Raw genomic sequence first — 19,811 nt, forward strand, 5'->3', positions numbered from 1 at the left:
TGATTCATCAAACTGCAGAGAAGGTATTTTCTGAGAGCTGCCAGAGGGGGGCGCTACTACAAACCAGGGATACATTCAGTGGCTGCTTTGAAAGCCTAGGAAGAGACCTGGAAACCTGGCCTTCCTCCTGCAAGCAGTGCCCCGTGGCTCCTGGGCACAGAGGGACCACATGGCTTTTGCACAGTTCCGCATACAGCTCAGTCTGGACACATGTGCAAACACTTCGTGATGTCTCAGAGGAAGCTAGCCACGTATCAGGGAGCTGGTGTCTGAAGCAGGGCCAACCCCAGAGGCTGCTGAACAGACAAAGACAAAAGAACACTCTAGAAGGGACTCTTATTTATTTGGGAGCAGTCTCTGCCCCTTCAGGGCTAGAGAAGTCAGTCTCACTTTGAGGTTGCCTTTAGAAACCTCATCAAGGGGGAGGGACCGCCCCTGCTCTCCCAGCATGTTGAGACCAACATACCTCTCTTTGCTGCTTCAGCTCTGCCCGTCTCTTCCGTTGTTTGCTGTTGGTTTTACAATGAATGAAATGGGGCTTGCAGTAAAATTTGCCTGTGAGAAGAGACATGCACATACAGTTTTTCTCTGTAGACAGAACCATGGGAACAAATGCTCATCCCTGTCCAAGCAGAACACAACAATCATGGAAATAAGCCCAGCCCAGACATAAGCAGGGGCTTATACACCTACCCTAACATGGCACCAAGAAAAGGCAGCTACACTCTGCTGCCTCCCCCAGAGAAGGTGCTGGCAATGGGGGACTCCCTGAGTGGGGCTAAAAACCCTCAGGTGACTCCTAACCCAAACAGAAGTTAGATTTCTTCACAGGGCCAGTTGTCAGGGAGAAAAATAGGTAGCTCCATGTACCAGCCCCTCAGTCCTTTCTGGAATCTTGAGGGTCAGTGCAGCTGGCCAGTGATGAGAGAAAAGACTTGGCAGGGTACCTGCTGGGTAAAACAGCCACTGCCCGGGACCACTGGGTACCATCTAGGACAGCATTGCTGTCTGCTTCTATGATAACAACAATAATGATGGTGATAATAGTGATGATGATGATGATGATGATGATGATGGGAAAACCTAATAAATACTTCATAGAACTTAGCTCATCAACGCCCACATCCTCATGAACTAAGACCTATTATTTCTTTGTTTTGTTCTTTTGAGGCAGAGTCTCTATACTGTGGTGATATTGTGTTCCCCAAAATATTGTACACCCTAATAAACTTATCTGGGGTCAGAGAACAGAACAGCCACTAGATACAGAGGCCAGGAAATGGTGGCACACACACCTTTAATCCTAGCATTCCTAAGGCAGAGATCCATCTGGATCTCCGTGAGTTTAAAGCCACACTGGAAACAGCCAGGCATGGTGTCTCATGCCTTGAATTCCAGGAAATGAGCCTTTAATCCCAGGAAGTAATGGCAGAAAGCAGAAAGGTATATAAGGCGTGAAAACCAGGAACTAGGCTGGTTAAGCTTTTAGGCTTTTGAGCAGCAGAGTTCAGCTGAGAGACATCCAGTCTGAGGAAACAGGATCAGCTGAGAAGTTGCCGAGGTGAGGTCAGCTGTGGTTTGTGTTCTGCTACTCTGATCTTCCAGCATTCACCCCAATACCTGGCTCCTGGGTTTGATTTTATTAATAAGAACTTTTAAGATTCTTGCTACACTATACGCAGCCCAGGCTGGTCTAGAACTCAGAATCTTACTGACTCTGCCTCTAGAGTACTGGGATCATTGGTGTGCAGCATCCATACAGGTCCTATCATTTCATTTTGCAGATGAGGAAACTGAGGAACCAAGAATTTAAGTAACAGCCCCAAAGTTATGCAGTAAGTAGGTGCTATTGCCTGGGTTCACCCCAGGTAGGACAGCTTGAAGGCACATAATCATAAGCACTGTGTCATTCTGTCCTACATTCAGTATGACACTGTAATATCAAAGGTTGACGAATTGAAAGTGATCTCTTCATATAGTGAATGTAATTCTTGGCTGATGAGCTCTGGTAGGCCACTTACCCAAAGAGGCGCTAATATTGAGGCCAGTTTTATAATTCATACTTTGTGTATGTTTATACAGGTATGTGTATGGGGGGTAGTTGTGTGTGGGGGTCAGAGCATAAGCTCAGCTATAGTTCTTCAGGCACTTTCACCTTGGCTTTCTGCTTTTGTTTTGAGACAGGGTCGCTCACTGGCCTGGAACATACCAAGTAGCCTAGGCTAGCCAGCCAGAGAGCCCAAAGGATCCACCTGTGTGGTCTCTCCAGTGCTGGGGTTAAGAACATACATCAGCACACACTGCTTCTCTTTTTCCTTTTTTCTACTTATTTATTTTGAGACAGAATCTCACTATGTATCTAAGGCTGGCCTGGAATTCACTATGTATCTCAGGCTGGCCTCAAACTCCAGAGACCAACCTGACTTTGCCTTTCCAGTGCTGGAACTACAGATATGCACCACGACATCTGGTCCCATTTAAACAAAACAAAACACAGGTTCAGGACTCAGGTCCTCGTGGTTGCCAGACAGGCACTTAACTTCCTGAGCAGTCTCCCCAGCCCCACATACTGTATTAGTACGCCATCACTCATTAAGCTCTTACTACACTCCAGGTATAACTGGAACAGTTCTGGGCATGTCACACAGTTCATCGGGTTTGGTTATCTTGGCCTCACGGGTACCATGGGAAACGGTGGGCTGGGTAAGATAAGTGAAGGCCCTGAGCAGACAGCAGGTGTCATTGTGTTTGGTGCACTGTTAGTGCCAACGGCTTCTGCTCTCTACAGCGGGACCTTTCAGTTTCCCTAAGTAGCATTCCTGACGATATCATACTCCCTTGGTGGTAAGTATTGGGGGCCCTCCAGCCTCCAGAGGGTTGGAATGCCAGAGCAAGGTCACATCTGAGACAGAGGCCAGAGGCCAGTGTTCTCTTGCCCGCCAGGGTTACCTTCATCACAGTCAAAGGCATAGGCGGCCAGGCGCAGGGTGGTGGTGCAGACACTGCAGCGGAAGCACTCCCGGTGGAAAAAGTGACCCTCAGCACTCAGCCGCTCCATCACGTACACACGCTTCTTACAAAAGTAGCAGGTGTCGCTGCCGCCCAGGCTCAGGGGAAATGTCTTTTTCACGGATTCCTAGGGCCAGGAGAAAAGAGCTAGGTGAATAAATCTTTAAAGGCCAGGCCTATGGATGTTGAAGTTCTTAATCAAACCACAGCATCTTCAGGGCTCCTGGCTGCTGCTTATGTCACTGCAGACAAGAGCACGGGGCAGGAAGACACACTCCCCACACAGCCTTCACCCTTGCAGGGGCTCTCCTCCAGGCTGATCTAAATGAGTGGACATCTCGCTTGAATATGTCTACCTAGTGTTGGTTTCCTGTGGTCCGTCCTAGAGGATAAATGTCACTGGGTGACGAGTGATGATCAGCGCTACTTGTCAACTTGATGGAATCTAGTCTCACCTGGGAGGTGAGGCTCTGGGTATACCTGTGGTGGGTTACCTTGATTAGTTAACAGAGGTGGGAAGATCCACGCACTGTGAGTGGTACCATTCTCTAGCTAGGAGCTTGAACTGCATAGATAGCAGCAGTAAGCCACCAGTTATCCCTCTCTGCTTTGTGACTGTGGTTGCAATGTGTCCACCTGCTTCAAGTTCCTGCTTGACTTCCTGCCATGATGGACCGTGCCTTGAACTGTGAGCTAAATAAACTCTCTCCCCTGAGGTTATGTTTGTCAGGGTAGTTCATCACAGTAACAGGAAAAGAAACCAAGAGAGGGCGTGATATATGCCTTTGCCCCCTGCAGTATAGGGATCAAGTGAAGACTGAGTGTGACCTCCGATCTATTCAAGAGAGTGCAGAAAAGGGGGGCCTGTGCCTTACAGTTCCCTCCACACTTGCAATGGGGAGGGGAAGGGCTGGAGCAGGCTGGTGCTGGGCAATTCCAGATCAGTGAGCCCAAAGGAGACCAGATCAACAGTCAGGGCAGTGTTGCTGGTGGCAACATGCCACTTAGAGCAAGGAGGGAGAGAGCCAGAGGGGAGATGTGCTTGCCCTGTCGGCAAGTCTCAGTTCCCAGGTCTACTTAGGCTGGACACTAAATGCTGAAGGTGGGGAACTTGTCCAACAGCCCTGCAGGCCTGATACTGAATAGATCCTGAAAGCCACAGATAGCAAGGAACATGTCTTGCCTGGAAAATGAACCACAAGGACCCAAGTGAAGTCAGTCTTTGAGGAAATGTAGCTTCCCTCAGCCTCTGCTGGATCCGGTCTACTTTCAGCACCCCCTTGTTCCCTGAGAAAGGAGTTCCTTTGGATCCTCCCATTCTCTTGTCCAGTGAGGCTGGGCAAATATCTTCAGGTGGAGGCTGACAGTGCATTTCCTTACCAGGTCTGGAGAGGTGGCCTGTGTCTTAGGTCTGTGATCATTCAAGTACAGATTGACCAGAACTTCAGCTGCAGCCCCTATTCCGCTGGACACTTTCCCTACTGTGAGCTAGCAGAGGTAAGGAAACAGAGCAGAGGTAAGGAAACAGACAAAGGAAAGGCAGTTAGCACCCAGCAGGAGCACAGGGCAAGGGAAGAGAGTTCCAGCCCACAGGAAAGCAGAACCCCAGAGTCTCCAGAGGTAAACCAGACCACCAGGAGTGGACCCCAGAGTTACAAAATTGGACAGAAGGCAAGAACCCCAAACTGGTAGTAGCAAGAGGAAAAAGTGCACATTTCTACTCCTATGAGCTGTACGGCATTGTTCAATCACAGAGATAGAGCCAGTGACACATGCCTGGAATTCCAAAACTCAGCAATCTGAAGCAGGAGGATATTTGTGGATTTGAGTCCAGCTTGAGTGACATAGTGAGATCTAGATCAGCCTGAACTATAGAATGAGATCCTGCCCCCAACTCAGAAAAACAAACAAACAAACCCCAAAACCAACAACAAAATCACAGACAGTGGAATTACAGCCAGGGGGTGGGGAAGGAAGTTTGTACATAATGTGTCTACGGTTTGTTTTCTAAGATACAAAGATCTGCATTTTCCTAAATGAGTGAACTAAGTCTAGGAGTTTGTTGCATGCCTTGGAACCCATCCAGAGAGAAGCTAGGTCTTAGTCCCGCCCCATGACCTGCTCAGCACAGCAGCCAGAAGACAGCCCTGGAGGGATGGCTACAGAGCAGCATCACTGAAGAACAGCTCAAATAGGGGATGGAATAATCACACATCCAGGTCCAGCCAAGCTCCTCTGAGCCCCTTCCTCTCCGGCAGCTCTGACAGATCACACTGGGAAGCCTTTGTCTGCTCCGACAGGAGGTGAATAATGCATAGCCCAAGAGGCCAAAAGTACTGTTTGTGATCCCCAGACTCTTGAGGGAGGCTCCAAGGCCTTGCTGCCTTCCAAATTCAACCTCTGAGAGGCATGGCCAGACAGAACTAGCAAGCCATTCAGACTGCCAGGACCCTGATACAAGTTGCCTCAAGTAACACTGAGTCTTATGTGATAAAACAATGCCTTCCATCCAAATCCAAGACTGCTCCTGGGAGCCACGTCCAATGTGGTTAAGAGCGAGGCTTGAGAACAAAGCAGATCTAGGGAACTGCAACCAAGCATGGACCCCAGCTTCTGGAGCAGAGTCACCCCAGCATCCCAGGCTAACTCTTCAGATCCCAGACAAAGCAGATATCATGGGGGTGAACAGAAAGGAAGCTGAGCAGGCAGCAGAGAAGGCCACAGAGACCCTCACACCTTTGGCTAGTCCAGAAGCTGTACCATGGAGCAAAGTTTGGTAATCACTCCATATGAGGCGGGTTCTCGAGGCTGCTGGGGTAAGGAGTTCTGATCTCTCTAGTGTATGTTGGGGCTGCCTCAGCCTGTGCAAAGCCTCTGTGTCTTGACTTGTGAGCAGGAGGTGTCAGGCCAGGCACCCCCTAGCCCTGCCCCTGCCTGGTCTAGCTGGGAAAGATTAGAATTCTGCTTTGACACAACCTCTTCTACTTTTAGGAACCTGGCTCCTCCTTCTAGGAAGGTTCAGGTGTACTGGTTCAGGACAATAAGCCATTGCTTGTCTGATGTTCCATCCCCTGGTGGGGCCCCAACTCTGCCTCTCATATAGAGGCTGTAGAACACAAGGTTTGCTTGAAAATAAAGAGGGGAAGGAGGCTAGCTTCCCCCAGATACTGCCTTCCCAGCCTCCTATGATGTGAACTGGCTCCACATCACTCTCCCAGAAAGGAGATGAGGGGTGCCATAACACCCACGGGCAGTACCTGCCTCCTGATGGAGCCGAGATTCAGCCTGTACTGTCTGAGACGAGACACCCCAGTGTCTAATGAGACCTTATTAACTACTTAGCTAATAAGCACTTTATGCCACCGAACTTCTGAGCAATCCTGTCTTAGGGAGAAATCGCTGAAGCTTGCAGAGGGCTGTGAGGGTGTTGGGGTGTCCCCAAAACACACTGGGATAGTTACAGCCTGTTCAGCTGTTTTAATCAGCTGTGTAAGTCACCCGGCAGCTGAGTGGGGAGTTGGGAGACAGCAATGTCCAAAATGAAGACCATACCCAGTTTTTCATTATGAGCCAACTAAGTCGGCAGTGGGTCTCTTAGCTGCTCTTCCCACCTGCTGGGAACCATCCCAGGTCACTGAGCCATAAATGGGATTTACAGAGGTTCATAAGGATGGAGACTTGCCCCAAGGGATGAGAGGGCTCTTGAGGCTACTCAAGACCAGGGTGAAAGTGAGCATCCCTCAGAGGACTGGGAGTTATCTTCCTTGTAAAAAATTATTTCAGATTTATTTATTGTATTATATGTATGTGAGGGTTTGCCTGCATGGATGTACATGTACCATGTACGTGTCTGGCACCCTCAGAGGCCAGAAGAGGGCATCAGATCCCCTGGAATTGGAGTTACAGATGTTGTGAGCCACGAGGGTGTTGAGAACTGAACCCAGGTCCTCTGCAAGAACAATAAGTGCTCTTAACTGAGCCATCTATCCAGCTCATTCTACTTCTTGACAGGAGGACGACTCTCTTGGCTCTGTGAAAGGGAGGCTATAACCCAGTCTCTGCCTGGGGACCATGTTTTCACCAGCTGGAGAGTTACCAGGTGGCCTGTCTTCTGAGAAACGATGAAAGGCATAGCTCACGAAGAGACCTGGAGAAAGTTCATCCTGCGGTGACTACAGCATACGAGCTACACATTCTCAGCAAGAAGATTCACATACACTGAATGGCAAGCCACATGTGTTTGTGGGGGTGGGGCTGGATGAGGGGAACACTGGCGATCTGCCTGGGAAGAATTTATTTAAATGTGAAACTGGACAATCTGATGAGTTAACCAAAAAAAAAAACATTAAGAATTAGCAATTTTAGAATCCCCTGGGACTGGTTTTGCAGTTTTTTACATAACTTATATATTTTTATATAAGTTATATATTATATATTTTCAAGAACTACATTTGGATGTTTTTTCACTATTTGCTGTTCCTTTTGAATTCAAACTATTTTTCAGTGACTTCCTTAGAATGAGTTACAGAATGGTTGGTTATTTGGGGCAGGCCAGCATCTCACACGACATTTGACTAACCTCACATATATTATTTCTCTGCTGTGAACCTTGGTTTCTCTACTGCTGAGTTTGCAGGGTTGTAGAAGCACCCTAGAAGACCCTGGGTAGGGGCTGGAGAGGTGACTTCGAGGTTAAGTGCATCTTAGTCTTTCAGAGGACCCGAGTTCAGTTCCCAGCACCCACATCAGGTGACTCACAACCACCTGTGACTTCAGCTCCAGAAGGTCCATGCCTCTTTCTGCAGGCGCCCCCACACAGCATATGTTCATGTAGACATACACAGACAACTAACATAATAAGAACAAAAGACCTTGGGTGTAGCCTAACATAGTGCTGGGCACCCAGAGGTCCTCAGAAGGTAGCCTGTGAGACTAGGGCACTATCATACATATAGTTTTAAGTTCTGGTTTTTAGACTCTCTCTTTTCTGCACAAACAGTGGTATGGCTTTGTCTTCCCTGAGACACTCTTGATTCAAACATAGTAACCCAGATATTGTCACAAGCATCAATGCCAAAGGCTGCAGGGGTGGCTAGCCTTCTGCCAAGAGACAGTCCTCACACAGCCTTGTGACCCCCTCCAGCTCAGGTCTCCAGATGTAGGAGTCTTTCTCACACTGGACTGGCCTGGTTCAGCTACTCCTCAAGTCTGCATCCCTGATGCCAGTGGTCCTGACAGTTAGCCATCTCTCTACCTCTGGCAGAGCAGATATGGTGCTCTCAATGGAGGAGGATGCAGGCTGCTAGGCCCCTTGACTCAAAACAGTGGGACTTCTCCACCTTGGGTCCAGAACTCAGTTCACATAGCAAGTATCCAGGCAGTGCTATTCTGCAGAGTTGAGTCATCTGTGGCCAGCTAGCATGTTCTGAGCATCAAGCCAGCCCACACAAGACAGTCAGGGAGCAAGAATCAAGCTTCCAAGGATTTGAAACTGAGGGTTTGTGGGAAGGGGAAGATTCAATCAGGAGAACCAGAGTAGTCTTTTGGATCTTGGGGGTCAAGGACATCTTCCACTGAGGAGCCCCTAGATAAGAAAACCACAGAGAACAGGCCTTTGGACCTGGTTCCTCGTCTCTGCCCAAGGCAAGGGGAGAACAAGGGACAAACACTGTGTTCTTTAAGGATATTGGAAATGACATGCTCAAGCTGAGATGAGGCAAGCCTTGAGGGCTATGAGCTCCCGTGGGGGAGTCTTCATCTGCCCAACTTTACCTGTGGTGACAGGCACGCAAAGTTGATCATATGCATTTAACCTGCTGGGTCTGAAATCCCTTTGGACTCTAAATTAGCCAGGATAGTGTTTGTTCTTAAGTGACTATGGTAGAAAATGGAAACCCTTTAAAGAATTTCCTTAAAAGGATTGCTATTTTAGAGATATGTGTTTTAGGTAAATGAGCTTTCTTCTAGATGTTTCTTCTATTGGGAAAAGGAACATTTACTCAATATTTCAGGCATTTTGCATATGTTGGATCACTGCAATGTTCTAATCACCCCAAGGAGTAGCTGATATACCTCCTGCTTATAGGCTAGGAAACTAAGGCTCAGAGAGGCCCACTGCATTGTCCAAAGTCACACAGTGAGTGAGTGGTGCTTTAAATTCAAGTCTGGTTCTAAGCTCAGATTCTTCTTCTACTTAACAACATCCTACTTCTCTAATACATACCAGCACTGGTGTATTCAAATACCCCTTGACTGGGATGTGCACTGGAGACCTTCACATGCTGCCTAGCCCTATCCTGGGACAGAAGAAAGATGCTAAGGATGGAGGGGGCCTTGAGGTCTATCCTAGCAAGGGATAATTCAAGACAGGTTGCCCAGCCAAAACATGCCCACTGATGGTATCTCCTTCTAATACATAAATCCCAGAGTAAATCCTGCAAGTCTGGTCTTAACACAAACACCCCGAGGGGTAGAGGAAGCTCCTCTTGCGGGACTCCTTGCTCTTCAGGCTCTGTCAGCTAGCTAAGCCAGAGCAAAGCAATCCTTGGCCCAGCTGTGCAATCATTCACCACCATCTTGTTCTGGTAAGAGCTCAACAACCTTGGTAAATGTCAGCAGCCAAACTGTGGACCAAATTGACATGGCTTCCCCTTTTCAAAGGAAAAAAAAAAGAATGGGTGATAGGGATTTGATGAGACAAATGAGAAAATAGAGCTAGTCATAAGATTGGGCATGGAACCCATAGTCCAAGGTTTTGATGCTGGGTGTACAAAAGAGGGCCTCAGGACTGATTATTCAGACAAAACCCCATAAGACCTATCTGAACTTCAAAGCATCATTTGAGAAGGTAGACATGGACGGAAAGCAGAGCCCTGGGCACATCTCTTGGGGTTGGTGACTCATGTTTGCTTCCCTGTGGGTAATTATGTGACCCTCAGAATAAGTTTGGCCAAATCTGCTCCCCTCACAAAGTAACCAATCCTGGACTCTCAGAGTTGGGGTCCAAGACCCCAAGGCAGGATCAGCGCATGCTACCTGATAGGAAGCTAAGGCTAACTGCCAGATGTTTTTCTTCCTTGTGCTTCTGTGAATTGTAGCAGCCTCATACTGGGCAATCAGAGCACTTCCTCATCTGATGGGAAGAAGCATCCAGCTCCAGGTTTTCTTCTTGGAAGAGATGGCCTGAGCTCCATCAGGAGGGAATAAAACTCTATCAACAGGTCGGCATCTGCTGTAAGGGGCAGCCAGGTCCATCCTTGGGGAGGTAAGGATGATGGTAGACTTTGTACATGCAAAGCCTGGTGCTGACTTAAGGATGAGGAGTTGGGAGGGAGGGAAAGGTTGGGTAGGTGCAAGGCTGGGAAGACTGTCCAAGAGGCTTGCACCTGAACTCTCACAACTCCATCCCCAGCTGCCTGCCATGAACCCATAATGAGAGTGGCAGGGGTCTTTGAGTGTGGGCACTGAGGAAAAACTGAAGAATAGAGAGATTCACAGACTTACCCACCATGCCATGGTGGCTGCTAAGAGCTTCCAGATTATCCCAGCCACATTTGAAAGACACATTGGCCCATAACTAACAAGCTGGAAGCTGTTAAAATGTCCCAATTATACAGCCATCTTGTGACCGAAGTTGGCCTGGGAGATGGAAAGGCTCTGCCCACAGAGTATCAAGCCCACAGAAACAAGGAACAAAGCTAAAGAAGTAGGGCCATCTCCAAGCCGATCCCATTCAGCCTGTCCCCAGGTATGGGGCTTCCCATGCACACAACTTGGAGGCTGGTGCCTCTGCCAGGGCTCCATCTATCTGGTTCAGAGAGACCACTGAACCTCAGATTGAGAGCTATGGACCCCAAGATTCTTCTTGAACCTTTGTCTTCTTATTGACTCTGCCCCTGCTCAGTTCTCACAGTCACAGGATGGCCCTTCTTGCTCATCCCACTTTATAGTGCTCCTTGCTATTAGCACCCCAGGCTTCTACTAATGCTTCAAATCTTCCATAGTGATTATCGTATATTACGTATGTATGTACGTATGTATGTATGTATGTATGTATGTATGTATGTATGTATGTATAATGGGAATAGAACTCCCAGTTACAAAGCAGGGGGCAACTTGGAACTTTTTGCTAAGACAACAGCATGAAGCTGGGTGTGCACCAGCTCAATAACACAGAAGCAAAACAGGAGTCCTTCAGACGGGACATTCAGCCCTCCATGCTGACCTCTGCAGGAGCCTGGCCAACAGATTGTTCAGCAGAGCACAGTCTGCCTGGGGACTCACTCATCCTGGAGGTTAAAAATGTGCCGCAGAGCCAAACTAATTCTTGTTCACAGAACCCTTCACTACCCACTGAATCACAGCTCATTCCTTGCTCTCTTCCTCCAAGCTAACTTCTGTACTGCCACCCAAATCATCCTTCAAGAACATAGGGCAGCCCAGTGAGGGGATAAAACTCCTTAACATGCCGACCATGCTGTGTGTTGTTCTCACTCTCTGTACATCCTTACACACCGTCATCCCAAAGCCAGGTGACACCAGCCATTCTGTCCTCTCATGTCAGTCCTGTCTGCCTACCTTTACACACGTTGATCACTTCCTACCTCACCCTAGCTCTCTATCTAGAAAACTGTTCCTGTGGAATCTTCCACACAGGTCTCCTATCACTGCCTCTGAACCCTCTCCAGGCTTCTTTCTGTTCTTATAATCTTGCCCATTATACATCTCACAAAATTCACGAATAGTACTGTATTAAATGTACTGTGTGAAATTGCCATTTGCTTAGGCCAGGCACGCCAAATTTCAGCAACTCCACATATTAAATGTGTGACTATTCTTATGATGGGGTGGTGTTTCCATCCACATTGTAATAAGGGGTCCAAAGCTTATTACAATTATTTATTTTCTCAGTATCTGGGCAGGGCTCAGCATCCGGGTCCCGGATGAATGCTTTCTGTGTGATGCCGGAGCACAGGCTGGAGCTGTTCTGCTAGACGCGTGCACTAACACAAACCCCAAACCGGATCTAGGACTGTTGTACAATATCTAACAGACTTTCATCCCAGCCAAGCCTGGCTCCAGATGTTTGGCTGTGCCGGCCAAATGGAGCCTGAGAACATCCCAGAACATGCAGGGGGTGGAGGAGGCAATGATTCAGGAACGACTACCTTTCTGGCAGGAGAAACAGAGTCGGCAGCTGGTGGAGAGGAAGGAGCAGCTGGATCAGGAGACGGAAGGCAAGAGGGAGGAGATGGAGGATGAGTGTGAGGCAGACGTTTAGACAGGAGTTTATCCTGCATGGAACAGAGACAGGAAAGAAAGCAGGATTACAGCTGTGACAGGTGTAGTGATCGTGCCTTTAATATACCCATGGAGGAGCAGACACTGAGGCCCGTCTCTCAGGATGACACAGAAGTGCATCTTTGGAGCCAAGTGCGATTACGTGGCTCCTGGCTGCACTGCATTCTGCTACAGTTCCAGCTCCCTGAAATACCCTGAGGAGACCCATTCTGCTCCTGCCTGGAGCTGCCTCAGACTGCAGTGCTCATAGGACACCCTTATAGAAGAGTTTGGTGTGAGGGAGCAGCTGCAGCCTCAGAGCGGAGAACTCTGAGCCAATGGGGGCAGCCCGCCACAGCTGGGGTTTCCACAGCTGTCGGCACACACTTGCGCTAGCCTCCTGGAGGCTGCTAAAACTCTGGCAATGAACTCAATGCAGAATATCCCTCCTCTGTGCATGACTCCACTGACAGCTGGAGACACAGGAGGAGGCTGAGTGAAGGTGGCTGAGATGTGTTCTAGAGACAGCTTGCTGGAGGAGGAGGATTTCACAAGTATGCCCCCACCCCCACCTCCTGGCCGTCACTCACTATTACTTCACTATTACTCTCAGTTCCTGCTCCGCGAAGACCAACTCTCCTTTTTCTACCAGTTTGTGAGTATGTAGGTGGTCTGGAGGAAGCTCTACTTCCCATGCTAAGGCAAAGTTTCTTGCATTAGCTTAGCATGGCTGCTTTGAGAGACAGAGCTGAAGTTGAGGCATACCTCCTTGACCGGGGGTGGTGGTGAGGGCAATGGGCTGTAACAGCACAAGCAATTGGCTTGCTTTCACCTTTAAGGCACCCAGAGCCTTGCGGTTGACCAGCAGTGTTTTTTTTTTTTTTCCTTCCAGGAAGCTCCAAGTCTACTTAGAAACTAAGCATACATGTATCCAAGCTGCAGTCCACAGGCCACATGCATTCCGGGATAGCTGTAAATGTGACCAAGCACATTTGTGGATGACAGCATCACATCCCAAAGTCACCCTTGACTAGGTTGTTTCATTTGATTTAATGTTATTTTGTATGAACTCAGGGTTTCAGTGTGCAGCCCTGGCTGCCCTGGAACTCACTATATACACCAGACTGGCCTCAAGCTCACAGGATCCACCTGCCTCTGACTCTGCTATGCTGGAATTAAAGGCTTGAGCCACCACACTCAGCCCAACTAGGGTCTTCAAGGCCCTGTTTTTGCTGAGTGTGTGTGTGTGTGTGGGGGGGGTTCTTTTCACTTGAGCTTACTTTCCTGCCTCCATTTCGCCTGTCATCATGTGTCTACTCTCTCAAACTACGCATCTGGGTCTCTTAGACTCAAGCTCAAACTTATCAGTGGCATAAAACGTGAATTGCTTCTTGTACTATAGAAAAGGAAGGAGAGAGAACTGGGCTTCCGGGGCTGGTTCATGGCTACCTGACTAGACCTCCAGCCCTGGTTCCTGGAGACTCAGAAAGCCCCTGGTTTACCTGTGGTAAATCCCCGTGTCCAAACATGGAGGCCAGGTGAGCTGCCTTCTCTTTAATGTTCTTTTTGTGAAATTCCCTGTTAGCCAAGTTCTGGGCCCTCTTCTGCAGTCAAGGTGAGAGAGAGGAGAAAGAGGGTGACAGTGGCCATGAGGGTCACCTCAAGGGAGAGGGGAAGGAGTGAGCCAGGTTTGTCTCCTCACACACAGCAGACGGAAGATAGGGAGGGAACCAGAGGAAAAGGGATCTGCTCTGGGTGGATGAGGAGCAGGTAGGACAGGACATGGACACAGGGAGGCAGAGAGGGCGGTCACCTGAAGGACCTTTTCTTCTACTTGCTGCAGGCGCTGCAGCACCCCGGACAGGGCCAGTGCCCCTTGGCAGGTGGGAGGCAGGGTGGCGAGATTTTCAGCCCCGCCCAGTTGCAGGTCTGACTTGGCCCTGGCTCTCCAGGGTCTGCTTGGGCACTCGCCACTAGCAGGTACTTGATTGAGTTCTCTGAGTACCTGTCCTGTCGCCACCACGGAGGAGAACTGGGAGAGAGGGAGAAGTCAGCTTCTTTCCCTTTACAGGCCCCACCCCCATGAGGACCGGAGACAGAGGGCACAGCAGCAGATGACACTTGAGAAAGGCCACAGACTAGGCTGGGTGGAGAAGGAACTTCTGCACCTGTATTGGTATCCGGAGTACTCAGTCCTGGCTTGCCTAAGAGCCCTCCAGTCAAACCTCTACAACCCTGGTCCCTATGCATATCTCTATTCTGAGATTGCCTAGGACACCTTAAGGAGGGTCTGACCCATTAGGCAATGTGATTGACCTGAGTATGCAGGAGACACGGGTATACCTTAAACACCTCCTCGTGAGACTGGTATGCACATGGACACACAGTTGCTGCATCCGACCTGCACCTACTGCTGTCCACCTCTGGTACCCAACATACAACACCCATTGCTGACCAGATGACCCTGGAATTTGTGGACACTCATCCTGACTCTGTCCAGATTCCAAGCCAGGGATGGGATAAACCACAGTCTCACCATGCAGGCTCTGGCTGGTCAGATATCTGGAAAGGCCTTTACCATGCCTCAGCCTCATTCTTTCAGTGGGTGTAGCCACAAGGCCCCCCGCCCCAGCCCATTCTACCATTGCTTTTTCAATAACTTGGAAATCAGCTTATTCACTAGCCCCTCTATAAAGCATAGCATGGGAATTCTCCAAAGTGGCCACATGGAGTTGTTTACTTTTCCCTCAAGCAACAGCATCAAGTGTGTGCATGGTTGGCTGGGTAACACCTGTGATGGGCTGAGGGCCCAGTGGCATGGACTTCAGGTGCTGTCTATGTAGTCATTCTTATCCATAAAGATAGTGACCTTGGACTGTGTCCGCATGGACAGGGACTCTACAATCAGCCACATATCGGGGCTGGAGGGAGCCATGGATCCCACCCTTTGGTTCAAAGTCCCCTCCCTCTGGCTTTACCAAATAGTATCCACTGGAAAGAGCCCTACCTGCCTTTTCAGAGGAGGTGGAAGCTTGGGAGTTGACTCCTCCAGCTTGGGGCATCGAGAGGTACCAGGAGGGCGAGAGGCAGAGCACAAGACAGGCTTACCTGTGCCTGAGAGCCGGCGGCAGTCCTGGGAGGAGAGAGGCAGTCCAGAGAAGCAGCCCCAGGAGACAGGAAAGAAAAGGCCAGTAAGAAAGGCATGTGGAGTGGGCAGAGGCGCAGCAAGGACTAGGAGACGCCACCATGTGGAGGAGCAGAGATGGTGTTGGCTAGGTTCCTGCAAGCCTGTCCCAGCTTGGAAACTGGATCCCTGGCTCTACAAGCATGTCGATGGACAAGTCTGCTCTGGGACAACGTGTGAATCCCACAGGCCTTGCTTTTGGCTCAAATACAGGGCTCTGGGCCATCAGTGCCAGCCTACACCAGGCTAGGGTGGCCAGCACAGTCCTTCTGGAAACAGAGACCTTCTTGCCCACTCCAGGACAGAGATATCCAGGCCAAATGAACAGAGCCAGGTGTCCAGAAAGGACTGTGGAAATTGTTTAGACAAAGACAGGACTCAAGAAAATTGCCCTTTTGTAAAAAAAAATCTACTTCCTAGGGAAGGTTAGTTATTCAGAAGAGGTGTGGCTAACCCCAAGACCAAGGAGCCATTCATGTTTGCCTCTAAAGTTAACCAGGGAAGAGACTGGCCACTCCCACCTCCCCCACTCCCCTCTGCCAAATGAGCTCAATCTTGTCATGAGACCAGCGTCCACCATAGACAAAGGGAATCTGACCCCAGAGTTTTGTAATATGACAATGTATTGTAGCAAGACAACATCCGTCCAAATGCAGTGAAGAGAAACCAAGCTAAGATCAAAGACTCAGTGAGGCAGAGGACTCTGCAGCCTGAACCACAGCAGCCAGCCTGCCCTGGTCAAACACAGCCTGCAGGGCCTGGCTGGTGTGGGGAGAGGAGAGGCACCAGGGAACACTGAGGAAGTCGGTTAAGACCTTGCAGTTATCTGAGTCAGCACCTCTGGTCAGGACGCATCATCTCACCATGGACGTGGGCAGGATTCTCCTACACAGCCTCTCAACTTGAGTTGTCCCATCTCAGACTGGGTACAAATCATGATTTGAGTGCAAAACCAAATTAGGAAATGGATTTAATTACTGTAAGATGGACACCAGCAAACTGTGACTCACAGGCCTAATCCAGGGGCCTGTTTCTGTAAACAGGTTTTTACTGGAATGCTATCACCCTTATTTGTTGAGGGATCCAGTATGGAGGCCTAAATGTTCTAACAGGACAGTAGGACTCCAAAGGAGAAATGAGTTACTATCTGACCCCATGGAAAAGTCTGCTATTGCATAACCAGGAGGCTGAAGGTTTTTGTTTTTGTTTTTTTTTTGTCAGACCAAGGTGGCGAACTTTAGCCCAGCAGGGTTCTGCCACTGGTAGAGTAGGTCCAGTGACCATATGATAGCCTTACCTGTTTCAGGGCTGCAGAGTTCCGTGTGTTCTCCTCAAACTTGGCTAGCAGCTGGTTGGCCATGGACTTGACTTTGTTCTGATTGCCGCCTTCTCTAGCGCACTCTTGACTGGAGCCCAAGCTACGGCTGGAGAAGGCCGGCAGCTGCAAAGATTAAATCAGCACACTGGAATACAAGATCCTCAGGACACAGGGCCCTCAGTGTCTAAAGGATGGCCACATGGCTTGGGAACCCGGCAGTTAAAGTCTGAAGTCTTTCTCCTTCTCAGCCCTGGACCTAGGCGATTCATGTCTTTGAATTTGCCCCATCTACAAAATGGGAGGAGTGTCTTACTAAGAGGTTATTGCAAAAAACAAAACAAAACAAAACAAAACAAAAACCAGTTCTAATAGAGAAGGGTTACATAAAATAGTTTCCAAAATACATAATTTTGGCTGAGAAGCAGAAAGTGTGTGAGGAGAGTTAGGCTATCCTAAGCACAGGCTGTAGGCTTTTTGCTCCTCTGTATTCCCTTTCCCAACTTCGCCCACAACTCCAATCTTTAAAGAAAAAATAATTCAGAAATAGTGTTAGATTTACACAGAAGGTACAAAGAAGTACAGCCTGCTCTCAAGTGTGCCTCCCCCAGCCACTTTGATGTAGCTTCAGGAATTATCACAGCACTGTTATCAAAGCCAGGGAACGGACGCTGGCATAATACTGCCAACTGGACCAGGGGCTCTGTTTGGATTGCATCAGTTTTTCCGTTTCCACCCTCTTCTGTTCCAGGCTCCCATCCAGGATCCTACACATTTATTCATCTCGTCTCCTTAGTCTCCTCCAATCTCTGGCAATTTCACTATCTTCCTTGGCTCTGACTCTTCTGAAGGGCACTTGGCAGCTGTTTTATAAAAAGATCTCAGTCTGTGTTGGTCTGATGTGCTCTCACAATTAGCCTGGGACCGGAGTTTCTAGGGATTCAGGGCACAGGGATGAAGGGCCCTTCACATCCATCCTACTGGGATGCACGATGGTAACAAGACTTATGAGGGGTGATAGGAAGCTTGGTTACGATGGTTTATAAAACTGAGTTCCATCTCACTCATCTACTGACTAATAAAATTTGAAAATTTCTAGTATTTCCTAACATGTCTTTTCCTGTTCCATGGCATCTTCTCCCATACATCTCAGATCATACAGAGGGGTACTGTGCCAAGTGGGTGGTCAAGCCACTGAAGGAAACAGTGAGTCTTCCCCACAGGAACTGCTTCCTTGACATGGGAAAGATGTGTTTATTCAGAAGAGATGCGTGGGAAGACACAAGCTAAAGTTGACTGTTTTTTAAAATAAGATCCCAAAGAGAAGCAGCCCCGGGGAGGGGGCTGTGTATGCACAGTGTAGTCAAATGCTGGACAAGCACACAATGGAGAGCCACTCCCTGCTTTAGCAGATGAAGTGTGGCTTGCACATGGATACACACTCAAGGGGAGGATGAAATCTACTGAGTGAACACTGTTTGCACAAAATCGAAGTGGGCGAGAACAGCGGGCCACACCGTCACCAATGCACCAATAAACTCTGATCCCTTTTCCAAACCAGATTTGATTCATTGAGTCAGGGCACCAGGGTGTGCATTTCTCTTTCATTTTCATTTTTTAAACGTGTGTATGTGTGTGTGCGTGTGTGTTTGTGTGTGTGACATGCACATAGGTGTCTGTGGAGGCCAGAAGAGGGCATTGGATTTCCCCAGAGCTGCAGTTTTAGGCAGGTGCTGGGAACTGAACTCGGGTCCTCTGGAACAGCAATGAGCTTGCTTAACTGCTCAACCATTTCTCCAGCCCCTGAAGCCACAGTTCTTGATGGGATCGACCCCAAAGCTCTGGAAACGCTTCAGATGAGAATAGTGAGCATATTCACATTGTAAGATGTGACGTGAACTCCAGATTTTCTTTTATCAGAAAATATGGTAAATGGTGGGCAGCTGCACTCTATCATGGTGGGCTCCTGGCTTGATTGACAGCTCACTGATGGGAGGTGGAACAAGTCTGAGGCATGAACAATAATGTTTTACAAACTACAGCAATAAAACCTCTTCAACCACACAGAAGATGCAGTAAGTCTCTTATAAGTCCTGGGAACAAGCACCAACATAGTTTATAAATTATCCCATGTGCCTCTGAGTCATCTTTGACATCAGCCTGTAGCCTAGCTAAAACTGGCATCCACACCTCATTAGCATATGCATACTTCCTTTTGCAGAATTAGGGTGGCTTTGAAAAATGAAGTACAGGGCTCGGGAGATGGCTTAGCTGGTAAAGTGATTGGCATACAAAACATGAAGACCTGAACTCAGGTCCCCCAATAACCCAAATAAAAAGCTGGGTGCAGTGGAACGTGTCCATAGCCCTGGCAGTGGGAAGTGGAGGTAGGCTGATCCCTGAGGCTCACTGGCCATCTAGTCGAGCCTAATAGATGAGCTATCATTTCAGTGTGAGACCCTGTCCCCCCAAAATAAGGTGGAGTGCAAACAAGAAAGATGCTTGACACCAATCTCTGACCTTCACAGGGATACAAGGTGCATGATTACCCTCCAGCATGTACACACACTTACAGGCATACAAGGTGTATGATTACCCTCTGGCATGTACACACACTTACAGGCATACAAGGTGTATGATTACCCTCCGGCATGTACACACACTCACATGCATACAAGGTGTATGATTACCCTCTGGCATGTACACACACTCACATGCATACAAGGTGCATGATTACCCTCCAGCATGTACATACACTCACATGCATACAAGGTGCATGATTACCCTCCAGCATGTACACACACTCACATGTATACAAGGTGTATGATTACCCTCTGGCATGTACACACACTCACATGCATACAAGGTGCATGATTACCCTCCAGCATGTATACACACATGCACAAGTAAAATGAAATGAGGTGCATATCTTATGTCTCTTTAAATTGTTTCACTAAAGTAGACTGCACGCCCTCCTTCTGCTCACATTTGCAGAGGCAGGTTCTAGACTTGGACACTATCTCC

General features: G+C 48.7%; 1 protein-coding gene across 1 annotated transcript in view; it reads right to left on the reverse strand.

Moving 5' to 3' along the window:
• Window positions 1-19,811, reverse strand: part of Mical2 (microtubule associated monooxygenase, calponin and LIM domain containing 2) — a 189,961-nt gene that overhangs the window by 62,103 nt on the left and 108,047 nt on the right. Inside the window, 3 exon segments of the mRNA XM_059268759.1 lie at window positions 467-555; window positions 2,950-3,136; window positions 16,770-16,913. Coding sequence (XP_059124742.1) covers window positions 467-555; window positions 2,950-3,136; window positions 16,770-16,913 — 420 coding nt within the window.

This window comes from Peromyscus eremicus, chromosome 1, assembly GCF_949786415.1.
Source record: "Peromyscus eremicus chromosome 1, PerEre_H2_v1, whole genome shotgun sequence".
Taxonomy (NCBI): domain Eukaryota; kingdom Metazoa; phylum Chordata; class Mammalia; order Rodentia; family Cricetidae; genus Peromyscus; species Peromyscus eremicus.